Below are 21,613 nucleotides of genomic sequence, written 5' to 3' on the forward strand. Positions count from 1 at the left end.
ATGTGCACATGTATATTCTCAGCGTTACACTTTTTTAAAGAAATTTTAACACAGTTGTCTGTCAAACATGCAAAGAAAAAAGAGAAAAGAAAACATTTCGATGCTTTACATTTCACTCCAGGCACTTTCCAAACTGCCAAACTCAACACCACAAAGACTACGGCCTGAAGGGTGTACTAGAAAGTGAGATTAATGGCCTTAAAGTTGGAGTTTCTATGTCACAGAAGTGCTTGCGATAAATTACCATGGTAACTTATGCCGAACACATCACCTGGTCAGGTGCAGGTTATGTTTCCCAGTGTTAATTTAAAATCTGATGGAAGCACCATAATTTGAATGATTCTTTTATTTACAGCATGCAGTATATAGATTTTCTGCTGGAATACATTTTATATGTGCAAGAAAACCACACAATAAAGTGCAAACTGAAGGTTGCATACTTGAGTCTAATCTACAGCTAAGTCTCTTTCACACTGCTTGAATTGCAGCTAATAGAACACAGAACACACACCAACAATACCGCTTCAGTCAGTGAAATTAATTTCCAATTGACTGGCCCACAAACCACAGCTCTAAAGTGTCTAATGTGTAGCCACACCTTAATCACTTAACCACCATTTATCTTCATGATCCTCTGATAATGTCTCTGATTGGAATAGGCGTCATTCACAGGGATCATTTAGCGTAGAGGAGTCACGGCCTGTGAAATGTCCCATTATATGTGACCACGCATACAACTTGAAGCAGAAAACCCGGCTTAACAGAGAATATTGACAACCCCTATAATTATACTTGATAAATCCAGGTGGGGCTTTAGGTTTTATCGAGCCGGCCAAGGCAAATAAGATGCACAAATAAGCTCAGAACCTGCTTTCGTTCTTTCTTTTTATGTATAGCACAAATCTTTTTGTTTTCAACCGCTGTGGTTTTATTGTTTTGAAACTCCTTCAGGAAACAAAGGAAATACCTTCCGCCCATATTTTTCATGATACTGTATCCAGAATAAACATATGTAGTTTACACATTTGGATATCTGCGTGAATGCTTGCTTACTATATGCACGCCAAAATTCCACAAAGAATTTGCAAAAAGTACAAAACGCAAAAAGCAAAGCCCCACAAGTCAATAATTTTATTTATACTGTCACTGCAGAGTTGATACTTCATGCACTTGTGCAGTTTATGCTTTGTGTTTACCTCATGCCTTGGAGAATATTTATATATTTATTTTTGGGTTTTTACGAAAAAATAAAAATTGCTTTTGTAGTTGGTGTTGTAAAATTTTGTAGTTGGTGTTGTAAAGTTGCCTGTAGTTTCAAAGCTTGTCCCGAAGCCATCAGGAAAAAATGTAGACACTGCTTACCTGTAACAAATTTGCTCAGCTGCAGTAACAGTTTGCCCTCTAGTGGAAGCAAAGTGGAACTGCACTGACAGGACACTGGAAAAAGACATTTAACGTTATTGCGCATTTCTGTGCAAAACACAAAGCTGTGAAAATCTTCTGACAGCTGAAAAAAACTGAGAAAATGGGCAGAATTCAAATTCATCCTTGGGAAAGGATTTAATCATGGCCTAATCACTCCTATAATAATGCACTTCATGTAAATAATGTGAGCCATTATCACACAGTGTTTTGGTTACAGGCCTGGTAAATTCCAAGTGCTACATCAGCACAGAGATTGCTTAAATGTTATTTATCTATTTGTTTGTCATCTTGGTATTGCTCATTTGAGTTATTCTTTACCGCTCACGATTTTTTTGTACTTAGGCGTGACGTTTATGGCGTTATCTCTGTACTGCTCTAGAACTTGAAATTTCATTGCTGTGGGACTAATAAAAGAGTCTTATCTTAAACTTATGCTATCTTAAAGAATGCCGTTTTTGCGTGCATGTGTGTGTATGTGTGTGTCTATCAAAGCCAATTTGCACTGCAGTAAAGTCAGTGGTGTTGTCATGTTTGTACACGGCACTGTAAATGTGGCCTTTACAAACAACACCAATGCGTAAACCCCAGGAGAAAAAAAGGGCAATAGATTCAAAACAACAGGGCTTTTTACTATGAGGTGACCTTGCATAAACCATGTGTATAAATGTAAGCACTGTGATTACAGGACAGGCATCATTTGGAAACAGGAAATATGAACGACGCCTTGGTTGTTTACCTTTACTTTACTGGGAATCTGGTTAAATAACCACCACCTAGAAAAAGGAAGAACTGCAGCTGAAATGTGAAAGATAAATAAACAAGTATGCAAACGTTTCAAGAAAGACGCCGCTTATAAACTCACCACTAACACTGGCTGTGGTGATGCCTTTGTGACGTGCTCGGAGACTGTATTTTTGTTTTTCCGCTAAACCACTGTTTTCTAGGTTAACAAACCTGAGCCATTTATGTCATCATCTGGTGTTTATGTGCAGCTTTATCGTAGTTAATAATACCTTAAAGTCTGTGTTGGTACACAGGGGCCTGGGAAAGCTGTAATAGTGGGTTAGGCGACCCAGGCAAACTTCAAGCTCTTCCTTTGGGCTAGCTGAATTATAAATAAGGACATAAACACATCGATAAGCATGGACATATACTAGATTTTTGGTTTACTAAAAGAGTGGTGGCGAGGGCAGGGGTCGCTGGCTGCATTAGCAAACGGGTGTCTGTGAGCACATTGCTGCCTTGACTTGTGTTATCTGCGCGGTGGGTTGTGGGTGTGTGAGCGTCGAAGTAAAATGGCGGACTTGGCAAACGAAGGTGAGTAAGTGGCAGAATGAGAAAAACAATACAGCTACTGTGGCCATGTAAAGCGTGTCTGTTCATTGTTTGCATATTGGATAGCTGAAATAAAGCAACTGTGGCACACGTAAATGGCGACTTCAGGCGGATTAATAACGTCGCGGCGTTTATAAGGTTACAGCGTTAGCAAACAGGCTAACAATGCTAACGCTGGGCTGTGGGTAATACCTGGAATGTCTCGGAACGCCCTCCAGTTCTGCCTGTCAGTTAGCCGGTTTACCTCCTAACGCTAGCACCCGGCTATTTATAGTCGGCGTGTGTGTATTTGTTGCCATTTGTGGTGAGCTAAACGATCTAAGGGTGGTTATAAACACCAAACTTGGCTAAGCTAAAGTTGAAAAGCACAGCTTGTAACGAAGCTAAAGTGTAAGAACAACAGTGATTGGAAACAGTGTCCGTGTTTATTTCATGTTGTTAGCGTTACGTTGTAGCATTGCTTAACGTTCATTTAGGCGCGTAGAGGAAAAATGTCAGCCAGTCAGACAATGCTTCGGTTTAGCCTCTGCTTGTCTGCGTGTTTTCTTATTCCATTAAAATCAGCTTGTCATCATGTTGGGCTTTTAATATGGGAGGATAAACTGAGAACTGTAGTGACATTGTTTGTCAGGCGAGATGACTCATGCTGGTTGGAGCGCATTAGCAGGCTAACTATAGCCATCGAGCTAAACCTCCCTCGGCTTTAAGGAACAACCAGTGGCGCCGACTACTTACTGAAAAGGGTCAGATGGGTATATATGCTAACTGGTTAACATAAGCAAGGAACGCATTGGGGCTACTTGTATTTCAGAGGTGAATAGAAGTGTTGCATGCCGGAAATCCTATATTCATTGGACAAGTTAGCTGATTGTGAGACAGACAGCATATACAAAGGTGGGGGTAAAATGTAGGTCACACAACATTTTCTTTAGTTTCACACAAACGATCAGCATAAGCCATGCGGAGCGTGTGTCAAAGCGGTGATTGTCGCTTCAGGAAACAATCGTGGCTATGTGCTGCCGGCTTTTTGGCTGATATCGCATGCATGCATGTTTTGCGCAGCTACAGCGATGCTACACCTGTTCAGTGTACAGGCCTGACCCAGACAGAGGAAAACCTTTGTCTGCTAACGTTATAGGATTACACATCTTACAACAGGGTACAGTGTGAACATAGAGTCGTTAAGTGGCTTGAGCTGACATCAAGTTATCGCCTAGCCTGGCTTTAGCTATTGTTGTTATGTTATGATCATAGATTATGGAGGCAAGAAAATACCGGTGGAAGGCTTCATAATTTCTCATTTAGTTATTTATTTATTTAAAATTACACAGTCTCTGTCTAGTTTGCCTATTCTGCAATACGCGTATTTGCATATCTTACATTTGATCACGTTATTTAGTTTATTGTGGATTGTTCACTTTAGGTAAACTTAATGTGATTTAATTGTTCCAGGAACTTCTAATAGGATTGTATGGTTAAGTTTAGTGTACTCGGTTTGATGACATGATTTCGCCTGGCTGGTTGACACAGATAGAAATCAGATTGTTGTTAAGCTGCATTTTTGCAGGTCATCTTTTTAAGTTTCTTACATTTAAATTAGTTGTGAACAGTTGTTTAACTCACTGGAATCTTTACCACAGCAATTTTTGAAAAGTTAGACTTTTTATTTTTAATCAGCACTACAGTCTATAAAATAGAAGATGTCCAAATACACTTAAAATGTTCAGGTACACAGAAGAAGTAAGCCACAGCATAGGGTCTTTTGAGCCACAGTCATGTGAAGAATCAGACAGACAGTACTGCTGCACACCTTAAGTTAGTGTTTAGATGACTAGCCTACATCTTTTCTTAACAGACAAGCCTGCCATAGCGCCCCCTGTGTTTGTTTTCCATAAAGATAAACCACAGAAGGTAAGTTTCTGTTTTGTTTTGTTTTTTCTTTATCTATAAGGGCTAAAATTGCCTTTTTGAGTTTGCCGATGTTATTTATGCCAACATTTAGTCAAGCTGAGTTTCTGAAAAGCACACATCCCAGAAAAGTTCTTGGATTAAAATTTTTCACTGTTAGCAGAATTTCCTGCAAAATCAACGCACATCTTTCTTGCTAGTTTGTTTCTAATTTAATTAAGTCAAAGTTTCATGAATTTAAGAAAGCTACCTAGGATTTATATGAGTAATGGTGCTCCTTTGGTATAAATAAAACCCCCAAACTTTTTGCACTTCCTTGCAGAGATCTGCTGAGGGCTCAAGTGCAGAGGATGGAGAAGGTAAATGAAATATCCAAATTGGCCACTTTGTTTGTCCATGTTATCTTTGTGTTTAAACTGACATACAGTCATTATCATTTCACTTCTTTCAGATTCAGATAAAGATGAGGGAAGCTATACTCCCCCTGTGAAAAGGGAAAGGACCTCATCATTCCCACCCCCACATTCTGGTAAGGGCACATGATGACTAAGCAAAGCAGAGCGTTTAGTTAATGTTGCTTTTTGCCTGTGGTGTACACATTGATTTGTATGCTGATTGCAGTGTCTGTCTGTTACTTTGCAGTTCCTAAGAACAATGTATTCATGCCCTCAAGTTTCTGCCAGTCTCCGACTGGGAACTCTGACTCCGAGCCAGGTGAGCAATCTAGACCACTATTAGTTTTCCTTTCACAGCTTAAAGGGCTCCTGTGGTAAAAATCTCAGTATTAAAAACCAAACACATCAACAATTTAAGGCAGTTGGCACAAGACGCTCACTAAAACTGGTAAATAGTAGCTTTTGGTGACTTAAAGATTTTAAGTCACAGATCATTTTGGTAATTCTAAAAGTGCCACAAACTCTTAACTCTCACCAGTTCTAGTTGACTCTAATTTAGCTATTTCACTCTGATTTTGTCCATTAGGTTTTGACTGCTGTCCTTTCAGAGTCTTTACTGCATAAACATAAACTGAAAGCTAATTTTTATAAATGTAGGATTAGTATTTACTTTGCAACTTGTTGTATTATTCAAAACATTTCTGCATCTTGTTTTTGTTTGGTTTAAATTTAAGTCTTTGTATTTAGTCTGTTTTGAGATTTCAGTTCTCCTTGCTCATTTCTCATTTGGCTCTCACTGCTCCAAAGATCTGTCAGTTTGTGTCATGTGTTGCACAAAGACCGTTCAGTATACCAAGCAGGGAGAAGTCTTTTTCTGTATCTTGTAATTCTCCGCCCTCTCAAAACCTTCAGTAATACAGAGAATTCGTTTTTCTTTTAAGTTATAAGAACAATATGGCCTTGAGTCGCTTGTGATCCTGCCTCCATATAATATAGCTCTGAACTGCCATATTCAACTGGAAAACAAATTTATGATGCTTGAATTTGAAAAAGGCAGAGTTGAGGTTGACATTAGTAAATCCATAGGGTTTGTGTTTTATGATTTCCTAGTGTCATGTGGTGATAGCTGACAGCAATTTTCCTAGTGCCACTGCTACAGAGGACTAGCTTATTAGGTATTAAAAGCTAGTTTATTTAGCGCTGTCTTAGGTGTCTATGGTGTCTTTCTATGAATACAGTATGTCTTAGCTGTTCCCACATTAGAGCCTTCTTTGTAACTGAAGTATTTCTTTCTTTGCAAATTTATAAAATATAACCTGAAATTCTAAATAAGCTGGTAGGGTAGGGTTAGGGTAAGTTGGGTTTTAAACTTTAAAGGTTTGCGCTTCATGACCTTGCTTGTGCAAGCTCCTGGCCAGGGTTAGAGGTGTGTTTCTGTCAAACTAAAATTTGTTCTTTTTTTATGTTGTTTATGCCCCTTGCAGTTAATGTATCTGTTGTTCATTTGCACAGGAAATCTACAAGGCTAAAAAAGTAGTAGTTGACATAACATTAGGCTAATGGGAACAAAATCATATGCATATTTTTTTAAATAAGAAATTAAACAGTAACTGTGAGGAGAGGAAGTTGGGGCGAAGCTGGATTAACAACATTGTTTATCAGTAGCATATCTCTAACACGAAGCTTGTAAATAATTATCTTGTGGTAACTTTGCTTTGCACTTAGCAGCACTTGTCTGTGTCTGCTTTTCCTGCCAGTTACTCCAAAGCATAATATTTATAGGAAGTCTGACTAGTAAATTTGTTGTATCACTTTAGATGTTAAATTTAAATGATTTTGTTTAATGTGTGCAGCTCAGCTTAATCAGTCATTTGCTGAGTAGCCGTTCATACTTTAATTTGTTGAATCACTTTCATCAAGGTCATATTACACTGGTAAGACGAGTCGAAATGGGGGAAAATATCATTATGAAAAATACTGACTAGTTAATAGAGATATGAAATTATTATTGCAGAAGCACTTTAAGGGAGAATAAGGAAGTATGATTTTTATGGATTTTTTTTTTAATCCCATCTCTTGTCAAAGATAAACGTGACCCAATCATTTATTTATTTATTTATTTATTTTTTTGCTTTAATGGGTTGAGCTCAATTGAAAAGTGACATAGAGGTTTAAATCACTAGTCAACAGATTTACGGAGACTACTTCCACTTGAGCAAACAAACAGGCTGTAGTTAATAACTGCCTGAAGCATGTTACATAATGTGTGTATTTGAAAGTAAAAAGAGTGATGAACAGACCAAAAAATGTTGTTAATAGAGATGCAGAACTACACTATGTGCTGGAAGTTTGGTTATTTTAGTTGCATTTAAAATGTTTATAGTGCTTCTATTGCTTCTGTGGTTGTTTTCTTCATTGTTTGCGTGCATGTCCTGAGAGTTGGTGGTTAGTAAAAGTGTTGAAAGATATTCATGTTCATTTATATTTAATTATGCAAATACTTCTTATAATTAGATTGAATATGTTTTTCTTTAGCATATGTGCAATCTAAGCTTCACACACTAGTTGGTTTAAAATTGCCTGATTTACTAGGCTTAACATTTATGCACACTGGAATGGTCTCCTAAACGCTGAGGACAAACAGGATGTGGCTTTTCGCATGTGCTTTTGGGTTTCTGTTCTAGTGCTGATTACTTAATGGCATCCCAATAAAGCCACTGAGATGAAGAGACGGAGGTAGAAATAGATCAAAGGCCCTAGAGCCCGCCATGTTACTGAGATTCCAACACAACTCTTAAGGCCGTATGAAGGTTGCTGTGGTAACTGGCTCTGTGGTTACAAAATTTGCAAAGACAGAAGAACATGCTCACATTAGGTTGTTGTGCAATACCTGAATGTTTTTTTTTTTAACTTTTGCTTCTTTTTATGGTTTGTTACACTAGAGGAGAAGCCTGTGGGGTTCCGTTTAAAACCACCGACTCTCATACATGGACAGGCACCAAGTTCAGGTAGATGTTTAAAAATTTTTGTGTTATTTATACTATGGTTTTTTTTATATACCTGACCACAAAAATCTGGCAAGTAGCTTTTGTAGTTGGTTCAGTTTTTCTGTTTATTTGCAGTATAATACAAAAGCTGTTGCTGGATTTGCATGAAATGTTTTTGCATTAGGTGTTACTTGGTCCACACATACAAAATATTTGGAAAAGGTTTCTACTATTTTAGATGGAGCAAAATTGCATCATATCTTCACAACTACTTTAGATTTGTTACTGAAATAAGAAAAACTGGCAGATATCATCAGATATCGTCATGAGGCTCAAAAAAATATCACAAACCCATCTAGATGTAAACTCATTGTTGATTCAGACACTCAGTTCATGCACAGGGTGGAGGGAATTTTCATCCTTGGCAGATATTTACTCAGACCGATCCTGTTCATTATGCATTATCATTTATTATTCAGGCTTTATCTGATGAGGACATTTAATCTTAATTATCAGCACTGACATTAGTACAGTCCTCACGAACAAGTGATATGATTATACAAGTTACAACTATGTTTGAAAGCTGTCACAAAAAGTCAAGCATTTGAATGCTGGTTATGGTGTGGAATAACATCAGATTGTGCAAATATGACCCCCCCCCCCTCATCCCCCCAAAAAAGTTAAAGGGATCCCAAATGACTACTAATGTCATATTGACCTAACCCCTTACTTGTACTCCACTCCCAGGCAGAGCTTTGAATATTTGCAGATTATTTAAAATTCTTTCTGAGCAGCCCACACATCAACATGTACATGTAAAAGATATAACTGTGTGTACAAATCATGAGAAAAACTGCCTCGGTTGCAGGTGTCCCTAGTCAGAAACCCAAGGAGCAGCAACGCAGTGTCCTCCGCCCTGCAGTTCTCCAGGCACCGCCCTCTAAATCACATTTAGAGTCCAGTGAGTAAAGCTCAGAGTCTTTTACACTCATTAGTTAATCACATGTAATTTAAGATATAATTGCAATCGTTGTTCTCGCTGTGCAAGCTGTTTTTCTCATGAGGTGTGTCGCTTCAAATGCTATCAGGATAGGTGAAAAGTTGAACTCATTTCTCTTTTTTTCTGTCTGTAGATTCCAGTTGTGGAACCAATGGTGTGAAAAAGTCATCAGATGGTGCACCTGTGACCCAGTCCCTCTTCCTGAACAACACAGAGCACTCAGCCACGCTGACTAAGACACCGGTGAGAAGTAGCAAAACCTAAACCAGTTATAATTAGGAGACGAAAATCAAATATGACTGCATTTCCTGCAGGTTTTGTTTGTTTAGTTCTTTATTACAGTTTTTGCTTGTGTGTTATATTTGTCCTGTTGACATATTTGTCTTTTTACTGCGGCAATAGATACAAGTCATAGAATGAAAAGCTCCAGCATAGAAAATTCATGTTTTTATTAAATGTTTTTTTGTTTACATTTGATTAAATAATATAAACATATTTATTAAAACATACATGTGTAAACTGTTGTCACAAACATGTTACTACATTGCAACACTTGCTTTTCTGTCATTACCTCAGCTCTCCATCGTTACAGGTTTTGTTTTTTTTGCTTGTTTGTTTTTTTTAATGAATCTTTCAGCCACAGCTGAAAAAGGCGAACATAATTTGACTAACAAAGAGAAACCACACAGGTTGCGTCAGTTTGCTACTCGTAGTGTTCAGAACAGCAGTCCAGCCAGTTTCAGTCATTTGTTTAGGCCAAATAAACATTTGTGCTGTGACTGTTTTTAATAAATTCATTATGATGAGGCTTCGGTTTCAGCACCCAATAAAGTCCAAATGACTTCAAAGTGATGACTCATTCACATGCGTATCATTTGTACAAGTAAAGCAAACATTTTGGCTTCATTATTTCTTAAGTCACGAGTATGTTAGAAATTCTGATAATTGAAGAAATAATGAAGCACAGGTGTTGCTAGGACACATTTCTTCAAACAGCATGAAAATGAATGAGACCGCTTTGGAGTCATTTGGCCACTGAAGCACATATATGTGCTTCAGCAGGGTTAGCATAGTTGAATTCAGTGTTTCCCACAATACTGGATATTAAAACCGTTGATACTTGTAAGGATGAATAAAGGAAATTGTAAGTTTTTATCCTGTGCATAGACCCCAAATCCACTGTCTTTGTCTGCACCTGGCCCTTCACTAGCTCTTCAGAGTGTTATTACTAGCCACTGTCTAAAGCTATGCAGCTGGATTTGCAGTGAGACCAGAGATTCGGGCAGCTTGCTGATTCTTATTCTTGATTTATGATGGGAACCTCACACTACATTGCATGAATTAACTAGTAACTAAATGATGCTTTATGCAATCAGTTTCATCCAGAAATATTAACTATATTGCCGTGCCACTAATAGGCTTGCTAAGTAAATGGATTTGCATTAGGAAAATTAGGCACGTCTTGCTGCTGTATGCCACTTCTCTAGTATTTTGGCTACATACTTGACAATGACCCAGACTGCTAAAAGTGCAGTGTCGCTTTTTTCTAAGTGAGACTGGGGGGTCCCGTTTGTTTTTATGCAATGCACAGTCAGTTGCAAACACAGTTAAGGTGCAAGTTGCAGTCAGTGTGGTTTGTGGAAGATATTAATGAAACTTGCTGCATGCAGGGGAAGTTCCTGTTGGTAAAAGATCCTTCAAATCTGATAAAGGCTCAGTGAACAGTAGTTATATTAGTTGACCCTGCTGCTCTGTTTCTTCCTGTTTCAGAAACATGAAAATGAGGAAGATGGCTCAAGTGGTAACAAGGATGGAGAAAGAAAAGAGAAGAAAGAGTCAAATGTAGCAATATCATTTGTGTTTGGTCAGAATATCAAAGACAGAGCAAAGGTGAGTTTTCCTTCTGCTGGCTGTGACACAGAGTGAGCAGGTGAATTCAAAGCAAGAATTTCTGTGTCAAGCAACAGTGTGTGTTTGGGGAAGGGGGATTTGACAGTCTGTGTCATTGGATTTGAAAAATAAATAATGTTTTCTAGAGCATGTGTAGCACCATCCTGTTTAGTACATAATGTGACGTCACTGGTTGGTTAGTTCGTTGGTTGCTGCTAATAGCTAACATATGGTAATGTAAGTCTAACTGGTCACACAGTGCAAATGTAACTAAGTTTCTTACCAAAGTGCAATCAAGAAGCCAAACATCATCAGGATGTTCAGAGGGGAATAGATTGATGTGGGCAATGACCCAAAGGGGGTGGGGGCCACACAGGAGCTTCCAAGAAAGAGATGCCATAGTTCTTGGAACTCTTCTTTCTTTGTTTTGGTTTTGAAATTCTGCTGGGAAACTGCTGTGGAAAATTGTTTAGGTGAGCACATTATCTCACTGATTACTTCATATTAGAAGTGAGTAAAAGTTAAGTGAAATAAGTGAAGGGGAGTGAGACGTGAAGATTCCCACCTGCGAAGATGCTGATGGTTATCAGGATTCCTAATCTTGCTTTGATAAGAAACTTTTATGTTTGCAATGCATGTAGTAACCAGTTATCTTGTAGTTTCACTGTGCCTGTGAAAAGAAAGATTTAACTTTGAAATAACTGGGGATTAAACCTACTCATCCTATTTTCTGGATATGCACTCTGTCGGCTGATTGGTCGCTCGGTCTGTACACCGACCTCGTGAGATAAAATCAAATAGTGGGGAAGGTGCTTGACTCCAGCTAGTTGGTTCAGTGAACATCTGACTCAAACAGGCTCTCCCTCAATGACCTGTTTATAAAGTCATCTACAGACCTGAGCATTATGGCTAGTTGGTGGTAATTCCCATTTCAGTGCAGCTAGCCACTTTCTGCCTATGAGACAGAGTGGACAAGATATTCTAGTTTTTGTTTTTAACATAAAACTCATTGCTGCAGTCAGGGGCAGCATAAAAGTGAGCCTTAGACTGCTTTTTAGTTGTCACAAGTTAGCTAGCATATGCTAATAACCAACCCACCTAATGACATCACATTCTGTAGTCGCGCAAGATGGTGCTTTTTTAAGAGTAAGGTTTTTTAAGAGTAAGGATGTAAGTGGACATGTTTCATGTCCACTTTAAAATTTCACAATAAATAAGTGCTTAGTTATTGCTTGGACCAACATGATGCTTGGATTACATCATGTTGGGTTGGTTAAGATTTGTCTGTAGAGATTTCTTAATCTACTTTCTGTCGTAAGATTTCCTTCCTGTGTATTTTCCTTTTTTTCTCTCTCTCTCTAGTTGGATGAAAACAATAAAGAAGACAACTCAAAGGACGGCGTGCCGCTGGACTCTCAATCAGAGGGCACAAATTATTTCTTGCAGTACATCTCTACCACAAGGTAATTAAAAATGTGTTCTAGTTTTACATTTTTAAAATAGTATTTCTATGTAATTCAGTATTAACTTCGATCAACGTGTTGATGCACACTTGCATTTCTGCCTTTTCAGTTCAAAAAATGCCACAAACAGTGCAGACAGTGGAGCAAAATTTGTTTTCGGGCAGAATATGTCTGAAAGAGTTCTGGTGAGTTAATAGGGTGAATTCAATAGTCTGTTTACCTTCTGCAATACTGCAGAATTCCTAATGACTACCATTGAATGAGCTGCCATGATCAACTCTGTTGTGTTTTCAGAGTCCACCAAAGGGTGACTCTTCAAATGAGGAAAATAAAGACGTGTCAGCTGCCCCTGCTTCAGAGCCCTCATCGCAGGAAGCCACCCCAGAGAAAGGTAAAAAACCCATCCCTCCTATTATTTACAAAAATGGTTGCTATTTGGATTGATTACTAGTAGGTGTAAGCACAAAACTTTACTCCACTCAAGACAAAAACAAGACCTGTGGGCTTATGACTGTATATTAGTTTTATATCGTCTTAAACTTGGATTGGTTTCATAATTTACTAATCACAGGCTTGTACTTTGTAACCAGGGTTTGTGTCTTAACATACAAAAGGGTAATACTGAGTGAGAGAATATTTTACTTTGTTCCGTGACTTTGAAAAATAATTTACCATTTCATAGCTACTCAGTGCCCAGGCAATCATTAATGTGGGCGCAGCGCTCAAGTGCCTCTGCTCTGGAAATGATGCAGAGAAGATTATCAAGCTTCTCTGTTCAGGGATGGAAGACGGGCTCCTTGATTACCCTGCAGTAACACTGTTTCTGCGTTGCTACAAGATCAGTTATATGTTTGTGTTTTATTTCAGCAGTGAACAACGTGTCAGAGTCTTTGGAGGAGTCTGCAGCAGCATACACCAAAGCCACAGCCAAGAAGTGCATCTTAGAGAAAGTCGATGTGAAAACTGGAGAGGAATCAGAAAGCAATGTTTTACAGGTAAAAGACGAGGCGGGGTATTTTGCTTGAAGACGTGCAGCGAATAACACGGTGAGAATGTTTTATCTTTTTTTTTCCCCCTCCTCTTTTACTTCAGATGCAGTGCAAGTTGTATGTTTTTGAGAAGACTGCTCAGTCGTGGATAGAGAGAGGTCGGGGTTTGCTGAGGCTCAATGACATGGCATCGACAGACGACGGCACGCTACAGTCTCGTCTAGGTAAAAGCACCTTCAAAAAGCCGCTGGAGAGAGGAAAAAAAGGGAAAAAACCCTTCCTGTTATGAATGTGCACGGTTTGTTTTTACAGTTCAGTCACCCAAATAGCTTTAGCGGGCAAAAGCATCTGTGATTGTTTTTGTTCTTATTCTACCAGGACAGGTAGGGGTGACTATTATCTCAGTAAACCAAAACATACCTTTTGTTTTGATTACACGTGTTATAACACAACCTAACAGTGAACACAAGAGGGAGTCTGTTCCTACTACATGGCTCTGTTGACTGGCCACCGTAGTAGTATTGTGGTAATGTTTATATATGGTGGTTTCATTCAGAAAAATCAAAAGTTAAGTGGACAAGCACTCTTGAAGTTTTGTTTTCTTTTTAATGAATATTCAACTGTTTCAGAAGTTTCCTTTCACTGTATCCTGATTAATATTTGACTAAACTGTGAAATCCTGGTACAAATCACATTGTCAGTGACAGAGCAGAGCAGTTTCTAGGACTGTAGCTGTGTATTTACTGCAAATACTAGTTGTGCCTGTTTAGTGAAGAGATTTTACAGTCAGTGGGCTGAAGAAATGGTAAACACGTGCATATTTGCACCTGTAAGTCACTGCTGTCGTGCGTTGCAGTAATGAGGACCCAGGGCAGCCTCCGGTTGATCCTCAACACTAAACTTTGGCCCCAGATGCAAGTGGACAAGGCCAGCGAGAAGAGTGTACGAATCACTGCCATGGACACGGAGGACCAGGGTGTTAAGGTCTTCCTAATATCGGTACGTGTTACTAAACGTTTAACATTTGAACATTTAATTTTTCCAAAGGGTGTTAGCTTTTAAGTGTTTTTTTTCCTCCCTGTGTATACATCAAAAGTAAGAAAAACACAGAAAATGGTAATATTTTTTTTTTTTTTTTTTTTTTTCTTACAAGCATTGAACTGGTGAAACATATTCTGCCTCGGTTTCATGCTGTCCCATCCACTGTTAATGCGTCTTTATCATCTGTCTCATTCTGTTTTTGTGTGTTTTTCCTCTTTAGTAAAGGATGAATACATTTCCATGTTATTAATTTTATCAGCTCAGTATTGTCCTGTGATATTAAAACATTCAGTGCCTACAGTTGGTACGAGAAAACTGCTTTCAAACATATTATTTTAAGGTAGTTATGAACTGTTCTTAATAAAATGCATTACTTCCTGCCCCAGATATTTAACATTCCAGCCGTTCTGTGGGTTTTGGAAAGCATTTAATCTGAAACATCTGCGTATCGAAGTGGCAATTTTATTATTCATATAACTCATTTCATTAAATGTAAACTCAATGTGCATAAGCCAAAAAGAAAAACATAAAAACAAATGTAGGCTTAAGTCAAAGCAATAAAAAACAAACTTTACAAGAAAGTTTAAAAAAAGAGGTTTTAAGCTTGTTTTGTAAAGTGTAAACAGTTGTAAATGACCTCAAGTCAGCAGGCAGCTTGTTCCAAGGTTCAGTTTCCACAGTAACTGAAGCACCCTCAGCACACTTGGATCTAATTCTGAGAATAGTTAAAAGATCTAATTAGGTTATAGATACTGAGAAAGTCAGAGATGAACTGGGAGGGCAAACTACTGAGAGTTTTATAAGCCAGTAGAAGGACTTTTACAGGTAATACTGTGTTGAACTGGGAGCCAGTGAAGTGACTTAGGTAGCTGGGTAATATGTTGAAATCTGTAAGGCAGGGGTCTCAAACTCAATTTAGCTGGTGGCCACTGGAGGCAGAGTCTGGGTGAGGCTGGGCCGCATCAGGTTTTCCACAAGAAAGGCATGATTAAAAAATTCCAATCTTCTCAAATCTCTTTATTTTAATTTTTTAACACAAAATAAGATTAAAAAAATAAACAAATTAAGAATTAATAAGAAAATAAATCAATCTGTAATACATAAATAAAATAATAACTAGAAAAATTTGCATTTCCTGCGAAAATGCTGTGTGGATGCCTTAACGCTGAAGTTGCCTGCTGAAAAAGCTGAAAAAGTTGAAAACTTGCAAAAAGTTATATGGCGGTGAAGAAACTGAAAATTCTGCTGAAAACAGGTGAAGAAGCAGAATTTTTTTGCTGAAAAGTGGTGAAAAGCCAAAAATTGTACTGAAAGGGGTAAAGACAGAGAAATTGTTGCTGAAAAGTGGTGAAAAAAAAAATGTTGCCATGAGCAGGTTTCGAACCTGGCCCTCCTAGTCTCAAGGCGGCTACTCATCTCACTGAGCCAAAGTCACTCTCAATGAGTCAAACTCATTCTGACCAAGAATAGGTGGAGAGACGGACAATTCTGCTGAAATGAGCAGAAGCTGCTGAGAATTGTGCTGATAAGAGGTGAAAAGGCTGAAAATTTTGCAGAAAAGAGATGAATCAGCAGAATTTCTGCTCAAAAGAGGTTTTTTCTGAAAACAGCTGAGATTCGTGCTGATAAGAGCTGAAAACGCTGAAAATTTTGCAGCAGAGGTGAATAAGTAGAATTTGGGCTGAAAAGAGGTGAAAATTCTGCTGAAAAGAGGTTTTTGCTGAAAACAGCTGAAAAAGTTGGGATTTGTGCTGAAAAGTTGTGAAAAAACTGAGAATTCTGGTGAAAAGGGGTGAAGAATGTGAAATTTGTGTTGAAAAGAGTTAAAACAGTATAATTGTGCACTGAAAGAAATGTTGCCATAAGCGGGATTTGAACCCGGGCCTCCCAGTCTGAGAACGGATGCTCATCTCACTGAGCTAAAACACAGGTCAACCCGGCAAGGAAAATCAGTGACGCCACTGATAATGTGGAAGAAATGGGCAAAAAATATTGCATAAAAAATTCAATATCTCAAAAAGTATAGAAGTTATGAGAAGCAGAAAGAGCAGAATTTTTTAAAGTTTGAATGGCGAAAATCGGATAAAAACTGTGGGAGTAGTTAAGTGCCAAAAAACGTACGGAAGCAACAGGAATAAAGAAAGGATAAAGAATAAAGAGAAACAGGAACTCAATAGTGCGGATGCCTTTGAGGGCATCCACACAATAAGATATTTTTAGTCAGTGAACTTGTGTGGTTTTTTTAGTCTTCTATATCTGCTGTATTTAGATTCAAATGTCTGTATTAACAGTCCTATAACCTTCTTCTGAACATGAATGGAACACTGTAGAAAATGAACTGTTCTTCTGAACATGGCTTCTCTTGCCTACTTCTTGCTACTAGAGACCTGGCAGCGTTTCCTCTCGCATAGCCGAGCCAGATTTGGCCTGAGGGAGGAACCAGTTGAGACCCTCAGTATGTCTTGAAGATGATCATCCGTAAGTCTGGACCTGTACTTGGACTTACTGAAGTTCAAAGTGGAGAAGAGCTTTTCGCACAAGTATGTGCCACCAAAAAGGCACATGGTCTGCTTGAACATTCGGGAAAGCTGAGGGGAAACTAGGGCTCAATTCTCTCAAAAATTGCCCAAGCTTGTCTGCTTTTCCACTCACCTCCCTGAACTTCGCTTTGAGTTCAGAGTTGCACTGCAGCTCAATGAGCTCCATTTGAAGCACAGAAGAGGCATCTTGCACATCAAAGGAGAAGGGGTCCACAAAAATTTGAAAGGTGGCTCTGTGTGTCTTGAAGTCAGTAAATCTGTGACCAAATTCCTCCTGTAGCCTCAAAATGACATCAACATACTTGTCACCACTGAATGGTGTGCCTGCATCCACGAGTGCCTTGCATGCTGGGAAATGGCAAAGGTTTGTCTGAGAGAGCTGGGCTTTCCATAGCGCAAGTTTTGTGGAGAATGCTCTCACGTTGTCATAGGCAGCACTGACAAGTTGCCCCTGGCCTTGTAACTTCTTGTTCAGTACATTAAGCTCATGTGTTATATCAACAAGAAAAGCTAAGTCCATGAGCCATTTGGGATCACTTAGCACAGGAACACTGACTCCATCCTTCTCCATGAAGGCTTTCACTTCTGTTCGCAACTCAAAAAATCTCTTTAATACATTTCCCCTGCTGAGCCAACGTACCTCAGTGAAGTAGAGCACATCGCCATATTCTGACTCCATTTCCTCTAAAAAAGCACGGAACCTTCGGTACTTTAAGCCCCTGGATCTGATTTGGTTGATGCATTTCACAACAATAGACATCACATTGTCAAACTTCAGGCATTTGCTGCAAAGGACCTGCTGATGGATAATGCAGTGCAGAGCAATGGCCTCCTCCGCGCCTTCCTCTTCCAGTTTTTTTTGAACAAGTGCCACCAGTCCATTTTTCCTCCCTGTCATTGATGGCGCTCCATCTGTTGTTATTCCAACAATACTCTTCCATGGCAAACCAACATTCTCAATGATATCACACAGCTTGCGAAATATCTCCTGAGCGGTGGTCTGGCCATGCATTGGAATTACTGTGAGCAGCTCCTCCATCACTTCAAAACTGTCATCAACACCACGGACATACATTGCAAGCTGGGCAGTGTCGGTGATGTCTGTTGTCTCATCAAGTGCGACTGAGTATACACTGAAACATTTGGCTTTCTCACACAGTTGGTCATAAATGTAACTTGACAGGTCAGAAATGCGATCTGCTATGGTGTTGGCAGAAAGGCTGATGTTGCTAAACTGACCTTTCTTTCCCGGACAGACTATATTTGCAGCCTGCAATATGCACTTTTTGACAAATTCACCTTCTGTGAATGGCTTTCCTGCTTTAGCAATCATCTCACTAACCACGTAGCTAGCCGACTGCTGCATTATTCTCTCTTTGGTTGCTTTCTTGAAGAAATCTTGCTGCCTCAGTAGATCTGTTTTAAGACTGGCAACCTGGTTCGCTCTCTCATCTCCCTGGTATTTTGCATACACCTCAGCATGTCTAGTTGTGTAATGACGTTTCAAATTGTATTCCTTGTGGACCGCAACTTTCTCTGTGCAAATAAGACACGTCGGGGTGCCCCTGTGCTCAACAAAGAAATATTGCATTTCCCACTTTTTCCTGAAATTGTCGGTGCTCATCTCCAATCTTTCTCTTCACTGCAGGCTTTGAAAAAGACATGTTTGGGGCTATGTAACATTTATAATTCTACTTGGTGTCACTGTCGCATTGAAGTTTCAATCAAGCATTTAGCTGACGGACGGGGAACGTCTCAACGCATAGAGAACGTCATTTCCTCTTCTTTTTCTTGCAACCGTAGCGGCTTTTTATCGGCGATCGGCGGATAAAAAGCCGGTAGCAGTGTTTGTTTTTATGCTCGATGTTCATGTCTTTCATGATGACACGAACACCGTAGCATTTGCAGATGGTAGAAAGTACAGGGATAGCAAGCGCAAAAAAGGCGACTGCTCACGGACTGTTATCCGCCGGGCTGTTGTTACAGGAAAAAGAAGCGGAAATGACACCGTGACATATAATAAATAACATCACCTGTTTCTGATGTTAGTTGTTTTGACTGCTTTTACATTATATTGAAATATATGTAATGTTCATGTATGCTGCAATGCAAACGGAGTGATGCAAATAAAAAACATCGACCCACAAATTACGTTGCGACCGTATACTTAGTCCGGGTTACCGGGGACTGTTATTGCCGATGAACAGGTGTCGCTATATGACTGCAGACTAAATTGGGCTGCATTGAGTTCATTACTTTTCTTTTCCGCCGCCTACGCATCACTTTGAGAGTTAATAAGGTCTCTCTCTGTGAAAAAAATAACTAAAAATCCCACTGACGTGTGTATAAATCTATATACGTTTAATGTCCCGCTGGGCAGCAACTTTAAAAAAAACAACTTTTTTTGAAGTGTTGTGAACGCAGTGCGCTGGGGCGAATGTCCGCGTTTGAAGAGAAGAAAGGAAAGGAGGCAGCCAGGCAGGCACAGAAAAGAAAGAAACACTCCAGGGCAATGCTGCTGTAACTTTTACTCATAGAGAAATGTTTCCCTGCTTGCATCAAGCCCGGCTCATGTCCCCTGAGATTCATATCCCACCCCGATTGGTAGGTTAGTTCAGCTCCGTACACAACACTGTAAAGTGTCATACATTATCAAACTCGCGGGCTGCACTAACATTAAACTTTCATATTAAGGTGGGGGCCAAAACCTATCGTCCTGCGGGCCGCGAGTTTGAGACCCCTGCTGTAAGGACTCTGGCTGCTGCATTCTCAACAAGATGAAGTCATCCTACTGATAATTTGGAAAATCCTGCAAATGGAGCGTTACAGTGTACCAATGCAATGTGCATGTGTCATGTCCATGTGGCTGAATTTTGTTTACACTTTTGCATATTTAGGGTAGCTCTAAAGACATAGGTCAGCTGGCTGCAGCGTTACATCACCGTATCCTGGCCCTGAAGAGCAGGGTGGAACAGGAGCCCGAGGCCCCGGCAACAACCATCCCAGATGCCGAGGTACCGCAGTCCAACGAGGATGACAGCGACGAGGAGGACAATGCCTCTGCCTCCGCTTCAGCCTCTACTCCTGCTACAAGTCAGTGATTTTTATTTCTTATTTTGATTTTATAGTTTGTAATGCAACAGCTCTTGGTTGCTTGTTTAGTGATTCAACTAAAATACCTTTGCTGACATGTTGCCACTCTGTCCTGCAGGTAATTCAGAGGGAGGAGAGAGCCAGGCAGCTGGAAGCACATAGCGTCACTCTTGGAAAGCCTGCTGAGATGCCACTGTAGAAGCATTTTGCTGCAGGCATCTCCATGGACATCCCATGACCAACGTGGGTCCTCCAGACCAGTACTTTTGGATATTAGAAGTCTAGCTCCAGGAAATAACCCCCTGTGCCGGAGTGTCTCACCCAACTCGTGCAGTTCATCTTCTCTGCGTTCAGCGTAATATCTGGAGTCGTTTCTTCCCGCCCTCTCCTGTTTTTGTGTTTAATTTTTGTTTTCGAGTATTTTTTTTTTCTTCCTCTCCCCGATAGCAAAAATAAAGACTTCAAAGCTTTGGTTTGGGACTTCTCTGCTCATCATATTGATGAGTGTAAGGGTGTTTTCCTCTACATTTTAAAGTATGGCACATGTTAAGACTGCAGTTTCTACTTTGGGACCTTTATACTCACTCTACAGCCGTACCTCTGGACACCACACATCCAGAGGAGCTTCATTCACATTGTATTTGACTCGTCATCCAGTCGTCTTTTTTTTTTTTTTCTCTTACATCAAGTCCAGCCTTCCTCTTGCCCCCCTCATCCTGACCAGTCTGTGCGTTAAGTTTTGGCAAATGTAATTTATTTTGGGCTGTCATTTTCATGAGGCATCTCAACACATATGTGCTGTTTGTAATGGCTAGCCAAGACCACTCGAGTTGTCATTAATAGCAGTTTCTTATATTTCCTATTGACCTATATTATAGTGAATAAAAGACTGAAACAGTGCAGTTTCCGCTAATGTGAGTTAATGATTTGGGGACAAAAGGGCAGTTCACCACAATGTTTCGTCTAGATTTCTACGATGTGTTAGTCATTCAGCGTCTGGTTTTTCTTTTTTTCCAAAATTAGAAAAAACATGAACTCACCCGTCTACATTCTGCATGCAACTGTTACTTTTCTCCTTTTCCAGCATCCCAGGTGTTTATTGTGTTGATTCATATTTTTATGTTGAAGTTTTTTTTTGTTTTTTTTTTATCCATTTACATTTGGAAAAAAGGTTTTGAATGAAAGAATTCATGTGTGGAAAATTTGAGTGGCAACTGTAATACCCTTTGAATGTCATGTACATTTGAATATATCATCATTTAGTAGCGCACCATGTTTTCTCATCTCCAGCTGCCCCCTTTACAAAATAAACCATTTTGGACTGACCGCTATTGTTCCCTCTGAAACTGGGTTTTCTGCACTAGCGAGAGGGGTATCAGTATAGTATATGTAATACTTAGACATTGTCTCTAGTGATAAGTAGTACCTGTAAGCAACAGTACAATAATGAATAACTCGCTAAAGAGGGAACAAATTTTACCCTTGGACCTAATTGAATACGTGGAATGAGAACAGCCTGTCTGTTTTGTATTCATGTGCTGGATCTG

General features: G+C 39.4%; 1 protein-coding gene across 4 annotated transcripts; it reads left to right on the forward strand.

Moving 5' to 3' along the window:
- Positions 1-2,598: 2,598 nt before the first annotated feature.
- Positions 2,599-21,392, forward strand: ranbp3b (RAN binding protein 3b). Of its 4 annotated transcripts, none has more exons than XM_031731091.2 (17): positions 2,599-2,742; positions 4,616-4,671; positions 4,991-5,027; positions 5,120-5,197; positions 5,311-5,382; positions 8,006-8,071; positions 8,919-9,011; positions 9,184-9,293; positions 10,821-10,940; positions 12,303-12,403; positions 12,513-12,588; positions 12,698-12,794; positions 13,271-13,398; positions 13,496-13,616; positions 14,249-14,391; positions 19,871-20,066; positions 20,185-21,392. In XM_031731091.2, exons 1-17 carry the CDS (start codon positions 2,721-2,723, stop codon positions 20,226-20,228), a joined length of 1,560 nt encoding a protein of 519 aa, XP_031586951.2. In that variant the 5' UTR covers positions 2,599-2,720; the 3' UTR covers positions 20,229-21,392. The 4 variants fall into 4 exon arrangements, with proteins under 4 accessions (XP_031586951.2, XP_031586952.2, XP_039458029.1 ...); XM_031731092.2 differs by having other exon boundaries at positions 13,274-13,398; XM_031731093.2 differs by having other exon boundaries at positions 2,608-2,742; positions 4,658-4,671.
- The last annotated feature ends 221 nt before the right edge of the window (positions 21,393-21,613 follow it).

The sequence above is a fragment of the Oreochromis aureus genome, linkage group 18 (assembly GCF_013358895.1).
Source record: "Oreochromis aureus strain Israel breed Guangdong linkage group 18, ZZ_aureus, whole genome shotgun sequence".
Lineage (NCBI taxonomy): Eukaryota > Metazoa > Chordata > Actinopteri > Cichliformes > Cichlidae > Oreochromis > Oreochromis aureus.